The sequence below is a fragment of the Leptopilina heterotoma genome, unplaced genomic scaffold (assembly GCF_015476425.1).
Source record: "Leptopilina heterotoma isolate Lh14 unplaced genomic scaffold, ASM1547642v1 Lhet_15, whole genome shotgun sequence".
Lineage (NCBI taxonomy): Eukaryota > Metazoa > Arthropoda > Insecta > Hymenoptera > Figitidae > Leptopilina > Leptopilina heterotoma.
This window is the reverse complement of record NW_025110867.1, coordinates 1,563,104-1,577,056: the sequence shown is the minus strand read 5'-3', so window position 1 is coordinate 1,577,056 and position 13,953 is coordinate 1,563,104. Positions and strand designations below refer to the sequence as shown.

General features: G+C 24.7%; 1 protein-coding gene across 3 annotated transcripts; it reads right to left on the bottom strand.

Moving 5' to 3' along the window:
• Window positions 1–173: 173 nt before the first annotated feature.
• On the bottom strand, window positions 174–13,688 carry LOC122498452. Of its 3 annotated transcripts, none has more exons than XM_043606176.1 (5): window positions 13,549–13,688; window positions 9,523–9,768; window positions 1,329–1,457; window positions 987–1,092; window positions 174–668 (listed from the first exon to the last, which is right to left on the bottom strand). In XM_043606176.1, exons 2-5 carry the CDS (start codon window positions 9,766–9,768, stop codon window positions 445–447), a joined length of 705 nt encoding a protein of 234 aa, XP_043462111.1. In that variant the 5' UTR covers window positions 13,549–13,688; the 3' UTR covers window positions 174–444. The 3 variants fall into 3 exon arrangements, with proteins under 3 accessions (XP_043462111.1, XP_043462112.1, XP_043462109.1); XM_043606177.1 differs by lacking the exon at window positions 13,549–13,688 and adding an exon at window positions 10,579–10,735; XM_043606174.1 differs by lacking the exon at window positions 13,549–13,688 and adding an exon at window positions 10,198–10,270.
• Between the last annotated feature and the right edge of the window lie 265 nt (window positions 13,689–13,953).

Here is a 13,953-nt window from a genome sequence, read left to right as displayed (position 1 = left end):
AATAAAAATAAAAAAATAAAAATAACAAATGATAATAATAATAATAATATTAATTATAAAAATGATATTAATAATAACAAAAAGTAATTTTAGTACCTAGTAAGTAAAATTTTTTTATCTTCAATAATTTGTAAATAATTTTTCGTAATTCTAAGAAAAATATAAAATGTAAATAATTTTATAATTAAAATGTGTTTTATTGATTGAAATTTTCAAAATACGAAAGTTATTTACAATTTACTTTATAATATATGTTTATATCAATAATTAACAACTTTAACTACACAGCCTTATTAAGCTTTCTTAAACTAATTTGTCGAAAGAGAGGGAAAGGGGGGAGGGGGGTCAGTAGAAAAAAATAGGAAAAAAATTTACAAACAAAATTTTATTCCCATTTTTTTTAGTTTTTTTTTTCTTAAGAATTGTTTTCCCCTCTCTCGACTCTTAGAAAAGTGGTTCATCTTTTTCCATGTGAATAAACGATTTTGGAAAATCAACATCCAGACCCCCATTATCGACACCAATTTTTCCCGACGATGTTGCTGTTGTTGGTGTTGCTAATGTTGTTCTTGTTGTTGTTGCTGCTGCTGACGCTGTCGATGCTGCTGTTCTACTTGGAAATTTTTCATTATATTTTCCCGGTGAATTTTCACGAGACTCGTCCATTTCTATAATTTGAGAATTAATAAATTAATAATTGTGACGCGCGCTCCCAAGAAAGGTACCTAAAGAAGCAGACGAATTATAGATTGTTTGTATTAGATTTATCTTGATTAAAAGGATTAAAAATATATATTTAATTAGGTAAATTTAAAACCAGTTTTTATTGAATATCTTTAATGTGATAAAGACTTGAAGATCATTAATTTTTAGTAATAATTGACTTTCTTCCTGTATTTTTGATTTTCATTCAAAAAATCATAAACATAACCTAAGATTTTTTGCTTCTTAGGTACCTTAGCAAATTTTTTTTTGTATTTACTTACCAAAGAAACGGTTGGCTTTCTTTTTTTTGTAAACTATTATAAGAAGAACGCCGGCTATTGCCACAAGTATTAACATCACTATTGTTAATGTTTTCAGTAGATGTGTCTGGAAAATATATTTTTTTTAAATCTTTATTTAACGTATATTTTTATTAAAAAAAATATTTTATAATTTTAGTTTTTTAAAAGATTAATTTTTTACATATTCTCATCACGTGAGAAGAGAAGAAAAGAAAATTTTTCGTGCAATTTTATATTTTTATAAAATTTATTTTTATATTTTGTATTTTTTTTGTTTTTTATTTTTAATATTGAAGTTTTGTAAATTTTCTATTTTCCTACCTCAAAATTACTTTCGATAATTTGATCTTTGCTGACAATTAATTCCACCAATTGGATATTAATCGCCGCGGCGTTTTTCAGTCCTCGGGAAACGCATTTATAAAAACCTGACTCGGAGGTAGAAACTTGCTGAAATTAATTAAAAGGAAATAGTAATTAATTAGGAAAAACAAGTTTTAATTACCTACATGATAAAATTAAATTTATTAAATTGTTTTTTAACCGTTGTTTTAATCAATTTTTTTAATTAACGAAATTAAATTCTGTTTTTAAATTTTTGTTATTCAAGTTTGTAAATTCAAAAATTATTATTAATAAATTAAAATTTTAATTAGTAATTATTTAACATTTTAATTAGTAATAATTTAATATTATAATTATTCTGATAATAAATAATAATAACTAGCGACATGTCCTCACTCGCTAACGCTCGCTCGGTTGTATTTATAATTATTTGTTTTTATTTATTTGAGATAAGTAAATGTTTACTGAACATAAATATTTTATTTTATAGCATCAAATAAATAGTTATTTGTACCAAATATGAATTACTTAAGTAAAAATATGCAATAATTAAATATAATATTACTTATTATTAAATATAATTAAATTTAATAATCAATAATTCATTCATTCTGTTTGTCCACATCGGAAGTTTGACTTTTGCGTAAGGTTTTGTTTTTTTTTCTTTAGAAAATATTGTTTGACAAATAGAAAATATGCAGGTATTTTTCATGATTTATAATAAAATAATATTTGAAATTGGAAAATTTAAAAATTTTAAAAAAATTATTAGGGGAGAGTGGGGCAAACCGGACCCCCTAACGGTTTTTTGACTCTTGTGACTAAACGAATCAACCGATTTCATTTTTCGATGGCTTGTTTGAAAGATCATTTAATTGCGCAACTTTTTCCTAGAGACACCTATACTTTATCTTTTATTGTTTAGTTGCTGTGTTAACTTTAACAAATTTTGCAAACGGTCCGGTTTGCCCCACCCCCTGGGGTAAACCGGACCCCCCATGGGCAAACCGGACCGTTTGGTTTTTTATTTATAATATTGCATTTACATAATCTACAATAATAAAAAACATAAAGAATCATGTAAACAATTGTTGTAGTAATGAAAATAATAATACGGGATTGAATTTTAATTAAATAAATATTTTTTTTAATAAAAAAATAAAAATGTTTGTCATTATCAGAGAAACAATATTAAAGGGTCCAATTCTCATTGGAAGACAATTATTTTCCATTGTAAGTAAATATTTTAATGAAACTTTAATTCAATGGAAATATCCTATGGCCGATTTGCCCCACCGAAAACGGTCAAAAAGAAACGCTTTGCAAATTCATCAAAGTTTTTGGTGGTAAATATTCCTGAGGTGTGTACCTTCAAAACCTAAGACCTAATATTTGGAAACATTACACGATTTCCTCAGAATTTCCTTAAGAAAAAATTCGTAAAAGTGTAGAAAAAAACTAAAAAAAAAACTTTTGCTCCCTTCGTCGCGCAAACGCAAGCTAAAACTGTCAGATTGAAAAAATAAGGTATGCTAAACATGGTTGTTTTAAATTTGTAAACAACACTTTTTCCAATTTCGCCATTTCGGAAATATTGAGGGGGGTCCGGTTTACCCACCAGTCCGGTTTGCCCCACTCTCCCCTATGATTAACAAATAAATTTTGTTTTTATACGCTTTTTATAAGAAACTTCGTTTGACTGATCTAAATTATACAAATTTGTATGCTTTTTATTTATAAAAAATATTAGAAAATTGTTAATTGTTAAAAATTATGATTAAGAAATAGGAAATATATCCATTTTATGTATAATTTTTATTTCTCAATGGGTCAGAATTTCTCAAACGGATCACCTAAAACTAAAAAAATTTTTTTTGAACCAAAATAGTTTTTTTTTACTCTTAATATCGTTAAGAAAAATCCCTGAAAATATTAAGGCAAAAAATAATTTTTTGTAAAAGTTATTAACAATTGAATTTTTTAGTACTGCTTAATTAACAAATTTTTTTCTCGAGTTCCAGTTGACAGATTTTAAAATTAGAATATGGGTTTTTTTCGTCTTGGATTGTACTATTTGAATATATTTTTTGTTTTTAAATTTTTAATTATTTTTTATAATTTTTTATATAATTTGTTTATAAAATGTTAATAAACAAATATGTTCTTCACGTCCTAACAAAAAAATTAAAATTTTATTCTATTCCTCAAATGTCTCCGAGTGTAAAACCGTTTCGAAAAAAAATTAGCCTTAATTAGAAAAAAGTTATTAATTAAAAACTGCAGCTTTGTAGAGCTTTATATGTGGACGTCCACATGAAAAGGGCCCATATTGTCGGTTCTAGTTTTCGAGATAATCGCAATTTAGTAATTTTGGAGCAAAATCTTAATTTTTTTTTTATTTTTTATTATCAATCTACATGTTTTGACAAGTCAAATCATTCGGTATTAATTAATTTATTGATAATTTAACTGTTTGATTTCATTCGTTCTTTAGAAAAATGAAAAGGACCCATTTTGTCGGTCATTTGCAAAAGTAATCCGTATTTTGAAAATGGAGGTGTGGAAAAATTTAAAACCTCTTGATTTTTCATCTTTAAGGTGTCCTGGACTGTAAACAATTCTTATCTGAATAACTTCCCAGAAGAACCAGAGATATTGATGTTAGAGTCTTTTTTTGTAATTGTCGAAATGAAAATTTGGATATTGCGTCAATTTTTTCATAATAGAGACTGTCAAAAAATTTTAAATAAGTTTAATATCTATTCTTTTTCTTCAAATGACACAATAAAATTGTACCTAATCATTAATCTTGTAAACCCCCTTTTAATTTTGAAAATACGAAAAATCGACAATATGGGCCCTTTTCTAAAAAGGACAGTTTTTCTATTAAAAAATCATTTTTTTACAAGATTAATGATTAGGTACAATTTTATTGTGTCATTTGAAGAAAAAGAATAGATATTAAACTTATTTAAAATTTTTTGACAGTCTCTATTATGAGAAAATTGACGCAATATTCAAATTTTCATTTCGACAATTACGAAAAAAAAGACTCTAACATCAGTATCTCTGGTTCTTCTGGGAAGTTATTCAGATAAGAATTGTTTACAGAAAAATCAAGAGGTTTTAAATTTTTCCACACCTCCATTTTTAAAATACGGATTACTTTTGCAAATGACCGACAAAAAGGGCCCTTTTCATTTTTCTAAAGAACCAATGAAATCAAACAGTTAAATTATCGATAAATTAATGAAAACCGCATGATTCGACTTGTCAAAACATGTAGATTGATAATAAAAAAATTTTAAAAAATTAAGATTTTGCTCCAAAATTACTAAATTGCGATTATCTCGAAAACTATAACCGACAATATGGGCCCTTTTCATGTGGACGTCTACATATATTGATAAATTTAACTAATCTCAAGAAGAATTTGAACTATTAACATTTTGAAAAAATCTAAGTTTTTTATAGTTTCTAATTACATTCATTAAAAATTGAAAGTTTATGAAATTTCAAATTAAAGCCTTTTGAAGTTCATCTATTTTTGAAAATTGTAAACTCAATTCTTTTAAATGGCAATTAATATTGAAATATTTAAATAAAGTTATTCAATAAATAATAATTTATAAATAACAATAATTGTATGGTTGTTTTTTAAGAATGAAGTTATTTAAAAAGAAATATTACTGTCGGAAATAGAAAAATTTGAAAGTTTTGTATTAGAATTCGTGGTGATTTCATAGCAAAAAAGAAACCATTTTCGATTTTTTAGGGCAAAAAATTGAGTTTCCGGGCAGCGATTTTTTTGAAATTGTGTAGGAATGTTAGGAGACTCACTAGGAGCCATTACCAAAAATAAAATCCTTGGTCAATTGATAACTCTAATTTTGCCATTTTTTTCTCTATTTTTACCTAATTTTTCGATTTTTTAGGGCAAAAAATTAAGAGTTTCCGGGCAGCGATTTTTTTGAAATTCTCCAAGATGATTAGGAGTCTCACTAGGAGTTATCTCCAAAAATAAAATCCTTGGTCAGTTCATAACTCTAATTTTTACATATGTTGTTGTCAAGTTGGTCTAGTTTGCATACATATTGTTGGTATTTTAAGTTTGTAAAAAAATGTTTTTTTTATGATTTTGAGTTTTGATATTTGCTTTCTGTTGTGTTTGTGACTTTTCTTTTGTTGATATCTGTTAGTTAAATCATCTACATAGTCAAGGTTGGCCCACTGTTAAGGTAGGCCCATAGTCAGAAACAAGTTACATTTGACCTGAATTCAGGTCAATTTTAAGGGCAGTTTTAACATACAGGTCAAAAATTGACAAACTAATCCCTCAGCCTTCAAAATTTAGGTCAATTTTAAGGGCAGATTTAACCTACAGGTTAAACAATGACAAACTAACCAATATGCCCTCAAACTTTAAGTCAATTTTAAGGATAGTTTTGACTTAAAAGTCAAAAATTGATAAACTTATCGCTCTGCCCTCAAAATTTAGGTCAAATTTAAGGGCAGTTTTAACCTACAGGTCAAACATTGACAAACAATTTCCTCTACCCTCAAAATTTAGGTCAATTTTAAGAGCAGTTTTAATCTACAGGTCAAAAATTGACAAACTAATCCCTCTGCCCTTAAAATTTATGTCAATTTGAAGGGCAGTTTTAACCTACAGGTAAAAAATTGACAAGCAATTCCCTCTGCCCTCAAAATGTAGGTCAATTTTAAGGGCAGTTTTGACCTAAACGTCAAAAATTCACAAACAATTCTCTCTGACCTCAAAATGTTGGTCAATTTTAAGGGCAGTTTTAATCTACAGGTCAAAAATTGACAAACAATTCCCTCTGCTCGAAAAATTTAGTTCAATTTTAAAGGCAGATTCAACCTGCAGGTCAAAAAATGACAAACTTATCCGTCTGTCCTTAATATTCATGTCAATTTGAAGGGCAGTTTTAACCTAAAGGTAAAAAATTGACAAACAATTCCCTCTGCTCTCAAAATGTAGGTCAATTTTAAAAGATTTTGACCTAAACGGAGAAAATTGACGAACAATTCCCTCTGACCTCAAAATTTAGGTCAATTTTAAGAGCAGTTTTTATCTACACCGCAAAAATTGTCGAGAAAACTCCTTCTGGCCTGACTTTCCCTCAAAATTTAGGTCAAATTTGACATATTTTTTAACCTACTTATCAAAAAAGCAAATTAATTAAGAAACTTCATGAGGTCGTTACCTTATATTAAAATTTGACAAAATTTTTTACCTATAGGTTAAAAGAAGCTTGACTTAAATTTTAATAGTAAGTTTAAATCAATAAAAGATGTTATAAACTGACGTCTATTTTTAAAAATTTTATTTTCCTTTAGAGGAAAACATAACCTCAAACTTAGTTTAAAAGTTATAGGCGAGAGAGTAAAAATAAAACGCCAAAATTAGGTCAAAATAATAGGTGGGAAAGCAAACATAACTTTAAAATTAAATAGAGTCAAAATATAAGTCAAAATTTAATCTAATTTATTAAAAAAAAAAAGGTTAAAAAAAGGTCAATAACGATTGTTTCATTACTTCAAAATCCATGTGTACTTTGTCATATACTTATTGTAATTTATTATGATGCATTCATATTAAAAAAACATTATTTGAAATTTATAAAAATTAAAATAAATATAAAAAATACAGATAGGGGGTTGTATGTAATTTATTATGATGCATTCATATACACGGAAAAAACTGCATGGTTGGGACAACCATATACATATGTATATTGAAAAATACGGGATATCCATTTTTTTTCTATGGATGTGTCAACTAAAGAAATGGATGTGGTATATGGATGTGATAACCTTAAAAATGGATTTTTCCGTGTAAGAAAACATTATTTTAAAGGCCGTAGCAGTATAAGCATGTAAAAAGTGCCCCCTCTTGGATTAGGTCCATATTTAGGGAATAACTTTGACCTATTATGAGACTTATTTTCACCAAGTTTCAACTCGAAAAAAAATTTTGCTTTTGAGTTATACAATTTTTTTGAAAAATTCAAAAAAATTCAAAAATTTTTTTTCCCTCCAAAGTGGCTGAACCGATTTTCATAAAACAATTTTTTTTGTACAATACAATATAAACAGTTGATAAAAAAAAATTGTCGACCAAATTCAAACAAAAAAAGTCAGTAAATAAAGTCAGTAAAAAAAAAAATTTTTTTAATTTTTTTAAAAAAACATTTTTTTTTATTGAAATTTTTTTTGCACCACCGCCATTTTTTTTTACATAAGATAATAGTCATTTCAAAAGTAACATATATTTTTTGCAAGATGTTTGAAAGGGTACTTCATACTTTAAAAAATAAAAAACCAATTTTTGGCCCCTAAATAGTACATATAAACGAGGGGCCAACATTTTTTAAAATTAAATTAAAAATTAATTAATACTTAAATTAAATTTCTAAAAAAGTTAATAATATATGCCTGTTTATTGTATATATTGATTTTTTAGTATGTACAAGATTTATTAAAAAAGTAAATGGACGTACACTATGTACCGTTGGGAATTACCGGTACGGCTGCACGCGCACGGCCCAAAAACATGTCAATCTTGAAAACACAATTTTTTTGTAAATACACTGAGAAAACGATTTATTTGATTCAAAAAATTTTTGTTTAAATCAAACTTAAAATATCTTTGCTATACAGTCAAACAAATTTAAGTTTAATTCAAACATATTTTTTGGTTCATTTATAGAAATAATATATTCAATTCAAACATAATTTATGGTTGATTTTAAATTATTTCTAATCAACATTTAACTTTAGATCAAACATAACATTTTTAAACATATTTTTTTTTAACCAAAACAGAAAATATATTTGAATTAAACACAATTATTCAAACAAATATTATTTTTGAATCAAAGCAGTAGATATTTTCTATATATGTATATTGGGATCCCACGAACCGAATAAGATTTTTAAATTCTTTTGGTCTTAAGTTAAAGATAAAACTTAAATCTAAGTAAATTTCAAATTTTTTCTACAATTTTTAAAAAATATGCCAATGTTGAAAAAACTTCAAAAAAAATTTTTTTTTTTTGTAAATTTTTTTGAAAAGTTGACTAAAATATCAATATTTACAATAAACAGGCATATATTATCAACTGTTTAGAAATTTAATTTAAGTATTAATTAATTTTTAATTTAATTTTAAAAAATGTTGGCCCCTCGTTTATATGTACTATTTAGGGGCCAAAAATTGGTTTTTTATTTTTTAAATTATGAAGTACCCTTTCAATCATCTTGCAAAAATTATATGTTACTTTTGAAATGACTATTATCTTATGTAAAAAAAATGGCGGTGGTGCAAAAAAAATTTCAATAAAAAAAAATGTTTTTTTAAAAAAATTAAAAAAAATTTTTTTTTTTACTGACTTTATATACTGACTTTTTTTGTTTGAATTTGGTCGACAATTTTTTTTTATCAACTGTTTATATTGTATTGTACAAAAAAAATTGTTTTATGAAAATCGGTTCAGCCATTTTGGAGGGAAAAAAAATTTTTGAATTTTTTTGAATTTTTCAAAAAAATTGTATAACTCAAAAGCAAAATTTTTTTTCGAGTTGAAACTTGGTGAAAATAAGTCTCATAATAGATCAAAATTATTCTCTAAATATGGACCCAATCCAAGAGGGGGCACTTTTTACATGCTTATACTGCTACGGCCTTTATAAAAATTTTAATTAAAATAAATATAAAAATAGAGATAGGGGGTTGGCGCGCAGGGGGGCGAAGCCCCCCTAGTATATATATAGGTATATATTATATATATTAATAATATATTTATATAATATATATATATATATATATATATATATATATATATTTTTTTAGTGTACGAAAAAGTTTTTTTTTTTAGTGTTAAACGTTGAACGAAAAATTTTGTGGACGAAGGAAACATTTTAATATAATATAAGATAAGATAATTATAATAATAATAATTATAATTATAATAATTATATCAATATTATATTATTAATACCTATTATTATTATATTTTTAAAATTTATTATTTTATTATTATTTTTACTATTTCCCGTCTATAAATAAATAATTATATACAGTATATTTCTTAATATTTATAAATTATAAATAGTAAATAATATTATTTGTTATTTAATTTCTTACCCTTATAAAAAGTTTGCCAGTGAGCACTTCGTAATTGTATTTTTCTTGATCGATCGGATTTCCGGGACCGACGATAATATTTTCGTCAGCCAATTGCCAAAACATAAAGCGATGACGATCGTCATTGCTCGGGCATGGTAATTCCGCTAAATTTCCAGCCCTTACTTCTGTCACTATCACTGAATCAGCCTCATAATTCGTCACAATTAGTGACAATAGAAATAAAATAATTATTCTTTCCGTCATCTGCAAAAAAAAAAAAAAAAAATTACAGAAAAAGTAAGAAATTTTCTAACACCCAAAATTTTGGAATTTTGTTTTCCTTATTTTTAGACAAAACGGAAAGAAATCTATTTCGACATTCATTCGTAATTTTTGAAAATTAAAATTTGTGAAATGAGAGAAATTAATTTTGTTTTTGAGAAAAGAATAAATGATAGTAATAAATAAATAAAATATTATAAATAATTGTAATTGTGAAAACGAAAATGAAAGTAAAAATAATAATAATAATAATACTGTAGTAATGAAAATAATTTAATTGTAATTATAATAAAAAAATACTTAATAAGAAATAAAAAGACAATTTATAAAATAACGATTCAAAGAAAAATCCCTGACAAGAAAAAAAGAGGAAAATTTCAAAAAAATAAACTTGAAAAAAAATAAAATCACTTTGTAATAATTTATCTATTTTACGAGCCGCTGTCGAACCAACTTGCTCTCAACTGTGACTAAGAGAAAAAGAAAGAAGGGACAGAAACAATATTTTTCCCTCCCTCTCAAAAAGCACATGTTTCTTTTTCTTTTTTTTTATGTTTTAATGTCACCCAGGAATTTAATTAGCACTTGATGAATTGTCCGCACGATAATTACCTCATAAAAAATGCAACATTACATCAATTCAATTGAATAAAATAACAAAATAAAAAAAATATCACCTAGTCTCGAAAATTGACAAAGAAAATGAAAATTTTTACTTTCTCTGTAATTTTCAATAAGAACTTTATTTTTTTATTTATTTTTTTTTTAATCACTAAAAAAATTGAAACTTACTGAACTAATGAGAATGCTTTGGTAATAATGAACATCTTTTAGTTTTACTTATTTATATCTCTCTGTCCTATTCATCCTTGGCTCAATGCGAGTATTTATAGAGTGAGTTTTGTCTCTCTGCCACTCATCATCACAATTCATTTTCTAACATAAAACTGAACAACATGAACACGAGGAAATTCCACATACGAAAAACCCTTGAGTATCAATCAATCAGTTTTTGAAAACAAATAAATAGGCAAAGAGAGAAAAAAAAATTTTTTTTTGTTGGCAAATAAATTGCGTCACGTCAAATTCCGCGATGAAAATAAATAAGAAAAAAAAGAGTCACACAAATTGGATGTTGCGTTATTTATTTCTCTCTCTCTGTCTTAATCGCGCGAGTTGAATTTAATTTACCGCGGGTTGAACTTTTATTATCTTTCTATTGTCTATTAAAGTCTATTGAAATGTTTCAGTAATTGTTCTATCTGACGACTTGCTTCTATCATTATCGTTAAAGATCTAAAAAGACATGTGAATTATGTAATATTCGCATCCTGCTCAAAAAATTGATCATTTTTATCTAAAATCTATTAATGACATCTATTTTAATTATATGCGTAATTTGATAGAAATTACGTGTGTTCGATACTTTGTAATTGCAAGGTTTCAATTTATTTATTGAATGGAATTTTTTTTTCCCGTTATTTACAGTTTTTTCGTGTCGACTTTAGACCGAATAACATTTTTTTCTCTTTCCCATTATATTTTAAAAGTGAAAATGGTTTTTTTTTATTAAATAAATTATTTATCTTTTTAACTAAATAATTATTAATTAGAATGATTTAATTTATTATTAATAAGTTTTTGTTTAAAAAAATAAGTAATTTGTTTATTAAAAAAAACCACTTTCGCTATTAAAATATAGTAAGAAGAAAAAAAATTTGTCACTTAATTAATTAATTAGAGAAGTAAATAAAATACGCATTCAATCGATTTCATTAAATTTTCTAAAGAAATACAAGTGTAATCAAATTTCGAAATTCAATTCGACGATTTTGTAAATCAATTTTTTTACTATTTCAATAAAATTGATAAAATTATTATGAGAAAAAACAAATATTTATCGTTAACCTAGAAAGACGTAGGCAATATATATTTTTGAAATGAAAAATTCTTTGAAAACAGAGTACAATAAAAATGATAAAATTCATTGTTGACTATTCATAAAATGTAATCTATACAATTGTAATAACAACAATTTACTCTAATATAACCTGTAACATATTTTTTTTTTTGAAAAAAAACAGATCTAACAAAATGATTCTTTTTAAGACTTGAAATAAAAATATTTGGAGTAGAAGAAAACAAGATTTGAAAAATTCTGCTAAAAAAATAAATTTTAAGTAAAAAAAATTTGTATAATATTAATAATAAGAAGCGAAAAAATTGTTTTTTAAAAAAGAGAAAAAAGTATTCGAACTTAAAAAATTAATATAGGTAAGCAAAAAAAAATTGGATTTTAAAAATTTAGGTAGTGAAAAAACTATTAGAATTTTTATAAAATTAAGAAGCAGGAAAAAAATTGATATGAAAAGATTGGATTTGAAAAACGAGAAAAAAATATTCGAACTTAAAAAATTAATATAAGCAAAAAGAAATTGGTCCCAAAAAAATTGAATTTTAAAAATTTAGCGAAAAACTATTAGAATTTTTAAAAAATTAAGAAGGAATAAAAATTTATATAAAAAGATTAGATTTAAAAAAAGAGAAAAAGGTGTCTGAACTTTTAAAAAATTAATATAAGAAACAAAAAGAAATTGATACCAAAAAATTAGATTTTAAAAATTTATCGAATTTTTACAAAATTAAGAAGCAAAAAAAAATTAATGTACCTAAAATGATTGGATTTGAAAAAGGAGAAAAAAAATTTTCGAACTTTTAAAAAATTGATCCAAAAGCAGGGATCACAGTTAGTACCCTTATTTTTAAGAAAAACTTGTAAAAATTGTTATTTTTTGTAAGTTAGAAAATTTTTTAGTTATACTTGATGAAAAAATTTTTACTTTTCACAAAATTTGGAAAAATTTTAGTATTTTCAAACTTCAAAATCATTTTATATTATTTCTCAGTTTTTTAACTTAGAAATTTTTTCATAAAAGATAACAAATATAAAATAAGTTTTACTTTTGAGAAAAATTCAAATTGTTTGGAATTTTTGACAAATTGTATTAATTTATTTCAGAATAAATATTACTAAATTCAAAGTATATTTTACAAATTTTCAAAAAAATTTACTATACGGACATTATAAAATTTACTATTTTCAATGTCAATTTTTTAAATAAAAATTCAATTTTTCTTCGAACATCAATTAGCTATTAAATATTCTAAATTTTTAGAGTAAATTTTACTATTTTTAAATACTTTTCAAATTTTTAATATTTTTAATTTGTATAAAAAAATTGTCTTTAAATAAAATTAAAGTTATTCTGGAAATAAACAATTTTTAACATTAAATTTTACTATTTTTGAAGGAAATTTTCTTAAGTCTCAAGTTAATTATATTAATTTTTTCTGTTTACTTCGTACACCGAATTTAAAGAATTAATTATGGGAAAATGTCCATAATTAACAGAAAAAGTTTAATAAAAAAAAATAATTTGATTTAAAAAAGCTGAAGTTGAAAGAAAAAGTAAAAAAATCTTTAAAATAAATTTTATGCGCAATAATACAATAATTTTTATTTAATTTAAAATTCCTTCTTTTTGGAAAATGAAATTCCCTATTTTACTTAATATTACATGAAAAAATCACTGTGATCCCTGCAAAAAGATTTCAAAAAAAATTTAGCGAAAAAACTTAGAATTTTTCAACGTGAAGAAATTCAAACAAGTGCGATTTTGACGATTTTTAATACGTTCTTAAAAGTTTAAAAAACGAATGTACTTTTATCACTTTTTTCACCCAAGAAGCAAATTTTTATACCTGTTGAATGTGGAATGTTGCAAGTGAAATACATTTTCCTCAATTCTTTTTGTTTCTATAAAGTGAGCCGGGAACTGATGATGAGATCAAAAAAAACGTCAACGGCCAATGCCGAAAATAAAACCAAATATGGAGCCAAAACAGCTTTCGCTGAAATTTGCCACTGTGGTACTTCAAGTTTTAGGCAGATTAATATTTGTGCGCTCATTTTTAAAAGCACTGCAATAACAATGTACCAAGGCTGAAAAAGAAATTCGAAACGATTAATAGAAGCAAAAAAAAAAAAATCTAGAGTAAGGATACACCAAAAATTAAAATATGAAGAGACAAATTTTTTTTGTTTACAAAAAAACCTACCTTTATCCTTAGTGTGAGAATAATACGATTGGGTCCATTTTTACAATG